This window comes from Oncorhynchus gorbuscha, unplaced genomic scaffold, assembly GCF_021184085.1.
Source record: "Oncorhynchus gorbuscha isolate QuinsamMale2020 ecotype Even-year unplaced genomic scaffold, OgorEven_v1.0 Un_scaffold_3142, whole genome shotgun sequence".
Lineage (NCBI taxonomy): Eukaryota > Metazoa > Chordata > Actinopteri > Salmoniformes > Salmonidae > Oncorhynchus > Oncorhynchus gorbuscha.
The window spans coordinates 45,538-51,537 of record NW_025747472.1 but is presented as its reverse complement, the minus strand read 5'-3'; the positions used below and the strand labels follow the sequence as shown (position 1 = coordinate 51,537).

The 6,000-nt window shown below is 51.0% G+C and overlaps 1 protein-coding gene across 1 annotated transcript in view; it reads right to left on the bottom strand.

The window, feature by feature from the left end:
• Window positions 1-800: 800 nt before the first annotated feature.
• LOC124027366 (lethal(2) giant larvae protein homolog 1-like) overlaps window positions 801-6,000 on the bottom strand; it is a gene marked incomplete at both ends in the record, with an annotated part of 48,646 nt that continues 43,446 nt past the window's right edge. Inside the window, 7 exons of the mRNA XM_046339815.1 lie at window positions 801-966; window positions 1,270-1,380; window positions 1,548-1,658; window positions 1,718-1,798; window positions 1,992-2,140; window positions 3,546-3,600; window positions 5,404-5,539. Coding sequence (XP_046195771.1) covers window positions 801-966; window positions 1,270-1,380; window positions 1,548-1,658; window positions 1,718-1,798; window positions 1,992-2,140; window positions 3,546-3,600; window positions 5,404-5,539 — 809 coding nt within the window. The remainder of the gene's footprint in view (window positions 967-1,269; window positions 1,381-1,547; window positions 1,659-1,717; window positions 1,799-1,991; window positions 2,141-3,545; window positions 3,601-5,403; window positions 5,540-6,000) is intronic.

The following is a 6,000-nucleotide window of genomic DNA, read 5'->3' as shown; positions in this document are numbered from 1 at the left end:
TCCCTCTGACCCCTCTGATGACCCTGTCCCTCTGACCTGTCCTCTGATGACCCTGTCCCTCTGACCCCTCTGATCCCTCTGACCTGTCCCTCTGACCCCTCTGATGACCTGTCCTCTGACCCTCTGATGACCTGTCCTCTGACCCTGTCCCTCTGATGACCTGTCCCTCTGACCCTGTCCCTCTGTCCCTCTGATGACCTGTCCCTCTGACCCCTCTGACCCTGTCCCTCTGACCCCTCTGATGACCTGTCCCTCTGACGACCTGTCCCTCTGACGACCTGTCCCTCTGACGACCTGTCCCTCTGACGACCTGTCCCTCTGACCCTCTGATGACCTGTCCCTCTGCCCTCTGACGACCTGTCCCTCTGAATGTGTGTGTCTGACAGTGTCTCACCCCTCTGTGTGTCCCTCTGTGTCTGTGTGTCCCTGTGATGACCTGTCCCTCTGATGACCTGTCCCTCTGATGACCTGTCCCTCTGACCCCTCTGACGACCTGTCCCTCTGTGACCTGTCCCTCTGACGACCTGTCCCTGTGTGTCCCTGTGTACACCTGTCTCTCCTGACGTGTCCCTCTGACTCCAGGCCCTGAGCGCCCTCTGACCTGTTCTGACGAGCCCTCTGACGACCTGAATGTGTGTGTCCCAGCGTCTCACTCCGTGAGTGTGTGTGTGTCCAGGTGACAGGATGTGGTGATGGCGGAGGAGTGTGTGCGTGTGGTAGGTGTGTGTGGTGTGTGAGGTGTGTGTGTGTGGTCAGGTGGTCTATTACAACCAGCGTGTCTCCTCCAGGCTGAGCGCCACCCGGCTTTAGGATCATCATAGTCTGGGAGAGGACAGGATGTATTGATGGCGGAGGAGGGGGGGGTCAGGTAGGGAGGAGGGACAGAGGGCCACCCGGTGGTCAGGAGGTCTATTACAACCAGCTCCTCCTCCAGTAGCACCACGAGGGCTTTAGGATCATCATAGTCTGGGAGAGGAAACACACATTATTAACACAGGGGGGTCAGGAGGGAGGAGGGACAGAGGGCCACCCGGTGGTCAGGAGGTCTACTACAACCAGCTCCTCCTCCAGTAGCACCACGAGGGCTTTAGGATCATCATAGTCTGGGAGAGGAAACACATTATTAACACAGGGGGGGTCAGGTAGGGAGGAGGGACAGAGGGCCACCCGGTGGTCAGGAGGTCTATTACAACCAGCTCCTCCTCCAGTAGCACCCCGAGGGCTTTAGGATCATCATAGTTTGGGAGAGGAAACACACATTATTAACACAGGGGGGGGTCTGGTAGGGAGGAGGGACAGAGGGCCACCCGGTGGTCAGGAGGTCTACTACAACCAGCTCCTCCTCCAGTAGCACCACGAGGGCTTTAGGATCATCATAGTCTGGGAGAGGAAACACACATTATTAACACAGGGGGGTCAGGTAGGGAGGAGGGACAGAGGGCCACCCGGTGGTCAGGAGGTCTATTACAACCAGCTCCTCCTCCAGTAGCACCACGAGGGCTTTAGGATCATCATAGTCTGGGAGAGGAAACACACATTATTAACACAGGGGGGGGTCAGGTAGGGAGGAGGGACAGAGGGCCACCCGGTGGTCAGGAGGTCTATTACAACCAGCTCCTCCTCCAGTAGCACCACGAGAGCTTTAGGATCATCATAGTCTGGGAGAGGAAACACACATTATTAACACAGGGGGGGGTCAGGTAGGGAGGAGGGACACAGGGCCACCCGGTGGTCAGGAGGTCTACTACAACCAGCTCCTCCTCCAGTAGCACCACGAGGGCTTTAGGATCATCATAGTCTGGGAGAGGAAACACACATTAACACAGGGGGGGGGGGTCAGGTAGCCTAGCGACGAGGAGGGCCAATCCCAGAGCAGACTAGGTGAATAATTATTATTATTTAAAATCGGTAGATGTGCCCTTGAGCAAGGCACTTAATCCTAATGGTGTCTGTGAGTCGCTCTGGAGAAGTGCGTGTCTCTCTCACCGTGCTCCGGGTCAGTGGTGTGACGGTGAAGAAGTCTATAACTCTGGATGTGAAGTCTAGAGTGACGTGTTGTTTGTCCTGTTGGATGGTCACACAGTGACGGTCTCCGTAACTGGCCCTGGGCATTCCTCCACTGTAGAGGACTACTGGACACCTACACGAGAGACAGAGACAGACAGAGAGACAGAGAGAGAGAGAGGGGCAGTGAGGGGCAGTGAGAGAGGGGGCAGTGAGAGACAGAGAGAGAGGGGCAGTGAGAGACCGAGAGAGAGAGGGGCAGTGAGAGAGGGGGGCAGTGAGAGACAGAGAGAGAGAGGGGCAGTGAGAGACAGAGAGAGAGAGGGGCAGTGAGAGACAGAGAGAGAGGGGCAGTGAGAGACAGTGAGAGAGAGGGGCAGTGAGAGACAGTGAGAGAGGGGGCAGTGAGAGACAGAGAGAGAGGGGCAGTGAGAGACAGAGAGAGAGGGGCAGTGAGAGACAGACAGAGAGAGAGAGAGGCAGTGAGAGAGGGGGCAGTGAGAGACAGAGAGAGAGGGGGCAGTGAGAGACAGAGAGAGAGAGAGAGAGAGGGGGCAGTGAGAGACAGAGAGAGAGGGGCAGTGAGAGACAGAGAGACAGAGAGAGAGGGGCAGTGAGAGAGAGGGACAGTGAGAGACAGAGAGAGAGAGGAGGACAGAGAGAGAGAGGGGCAGTGAGAAAGGGGGCAGTGAGAAAGAGGGGCAGAGAGAGACAGAGAGAGAGGGGGCAGAGAGAGAGGGGGCAGTGAGAGAGGGGGCAGTGAGAGACAGAGAGAGAGAGGGGCAGTGAGAGACAGAGAGAGAGAGGGGCAGTGAGAGACAGTGAGAGAGAGGGGCAGTGAGAGACAGTGAGAGAGGGGGGCAGTGAGAGACCGAGAGAGAGGGGCAGTGAGAGACAGAGAGAGAGAGGGACAGAGAGAGAGAGGGACAGAGAGAGAGGCAGTGAGAGAGGGGGCAGTGAGAGACAGAGAGAGGGGTGGCAGTGAGAGACAGAGAGAGAGAGAGAGGGGCAGTGAGACAGAGAGAGACAGAGAGAGAGAGGGGCAGTGAGAGAGAGGGGCAGTGAGAGACAGAGAGAGAGGGGCAGTGAGAGAGGGGGCAGTGAGAAAGAGGGGCAGTGAGAGACAGAGAGAGAGAGGGGCAGTGAGAGACAGAGAGAGAGGGCAGTGAGAGAGAGAGGACAGTAGATAGATAGTGTTACCAGAATGGACCCTAGTGACAGTAGATACTGATAGTGTTACCAGAATGGATCCTAGTGACAGTAGATACTGATAGTGTTACCAGAATGGATCCTAGTGACAGTAGATACTGATAGTGTTACCAGAATGGACCCTAGTGACAGTAGATACTGATAGTGTTACCAGAATGGACCCTAGTGACAGTAGATACTGATAGTGTTACCAGAATGGACCCTAGTGACAGTAGATACTGATAGTGTTACCAGAATGGACCCTAGTGACAGTAGATACTGATAGTGTTACCAGAATGGACCCTAGTGAAAGTAGATACTGATAGTGATAGATAGTGGTCCTGACTCCTCACCCTGACTGAATCGTCCTCCATAAGATCTTGTTGATGGCTTTACAAGGGAACGGACCTAAGACACAACGAGACAGATGACAAGTAGTTAAAAACCTGTTGAATCTAGGGGGCACTATTTTCATTTTTGGAAAAATAACGATCCCAAAGTAAACAGGCTATTTTGTCAAGACAAGATGCTGGAATATGCATATAATTGACAGCTTGGGATAGAAAACACTCTAAAGTTTCCAAAACTGTAAAAATATTGTCTGTGAGTATAACAGAACTGATATTGCAGGCAAAAGCCTGAGAAGAATCCAATCAGGAAGGGACTCTTATTTAGAAAGCTCTGCGTTCCTATGCGTCCCTATTGAGCAGTGAATGAGATATCAACCAGATTCCTTTTTCTATGGCTTACCTAATGTGTCTAGTGTCACAATACATAGTTTCAGGCTTTTATTTTGAAAAATGAGCCTGAACGTCAACATTGCATCAGTGATCAGCTGGAGTCTCTCAGAGTGTTTTGTGCGTAAGAGACAAATGCGGCCATTGTTTCTCTCTAGCCTACTAAGAAGCCACCTGTCCCGGTTGATATATTATCGAATAGATATTTGAAAAACACCTTGAGGATTGATTATAAACAACGTTTGCCATGTTTCTGTCGATATTATGGAGCTAATTTGTAATATTTTTCAGCGTTGTCGTGACCGCAATTTCGGTCTAATTCTCAGCCAAACGTGAAGAACTAACGGAGTTATTTCGGCTACAAAAATAATATTTTTGGAAAAAAGGAACATTTGCTATCTAACTGGGAGTCTTGTGAGTGAAAACATCCGAAACTCATCAAAGGTAAACAATTTAATTTGATTGCTTTTCTGATTTTCGTGACCAGATTGCCTGCTGCTAGCTAGGCATAATGCTATGCTAGGCTATCGATAAACTTACACAAATGCTTGTCTTGCTTTGGCTGTAAAGCATATTTTCAAAATCTGAGATGACAGGGTGATTAACAAAAGGCTAAGATGTGTTTCAATATATTTCACTTGTGATTTCATGAATATGAATATTTTCTAGTAATATTTATGTCTGTTGCGTTATGCTAATTAGTGTCAGTTGATGACAACGCTCCGGAACCCGGGTAGTTACAAGAGGTTTTAATGAGGTCCCAAGGGAACGGACCTGAGACACAACGAGATGACAAGGAGTTAATGAGGTCCCAAGGGAACGGACCTGAGACACAACGAGACAGACGACAAGGAGTTAATGAGGTCCCAAGGGAACGGACCTGAGACACAACGAGACAGACGACAAGGAGTTAATGAGGTCCCAAGGGAACGGACCTGAGACACAACGAGATGACAAGGAGTTAATGAGGTCCCAAGGAATGGACCTGAGACACAACGAGACAGACGACAAGGAGTTAATGAGGTCCCAAGGGAACGGACCTGAGACACAACGAGATGACAAGGAGTTAATGAGGTCCCAAGGAACGGACCTGAGACACAACGAGATGACAAGGAGTTAATGAGGTCCCAAGGGAACGGACCTGAGACACAACGAGACGACAAGGAGTTAATGAGGTCCCAAGGAACGGACCTGAGACACAACGAGACAGACGACAAGGAGTTAATGAGGTCCCAAGGGAACGGACCTGAGACACAACGAGATTACAAGGAGTTAATGAGGTCCCAAGGGAACGGACCTGAGACACAACGAGACAGATGACAAGGAGTTAATGAGGTCCCAAGGGAACGGACCTGAGACACAACGAGATGACAAGGAGTTAATGAGGTCCCAAGGACAACAAAGTGTGTATGTAGGGGTTAGGGTGTGTGCGTGTGTATAGGGGTTAAGGGGGGGGTGCATGTCTGTCTCTCACCATAGGGGATGGACGAGGACACAGGCTGGTGTGTGTACGTGTTACCACTGGCAACAGCCCACACGCTGTACCCCCCGTCGCTATGGGAACTGACGAAGGAGCTACCGGAACGTTCCCACACCAGGGACTCCAGCTGCTGCAGAGACACACACACACACACACACACACACACACACACACACACACACACACACACACACACACACACACACACACACACACACACACACACACACACACACACACACACACACACACACACAACACACACACACTGCATTTAGCCGTATGGTAACAGACACACACTGCATTTAGCCGTATTGTGACAGTCACACACTGCATTTAGCCGTATTGTAACAGAAACACTGCATTTAGCCGTATTGTGACAGTCACACACTGCATTTAGCCGTATTGTAACAGACACACTGCATTTAGCCGTATTGTGACAGACACACACTGCATTTAGCCGTATTGTAACAGACACACACTGCATTTAGCCGTATTGTAACAGTCACACACTGCATTTAGCCGTATTGTGACAGTCACACACTGCATTTAGCCGTATTGTAACAGTCACACACTGCATTTAGCCGTATT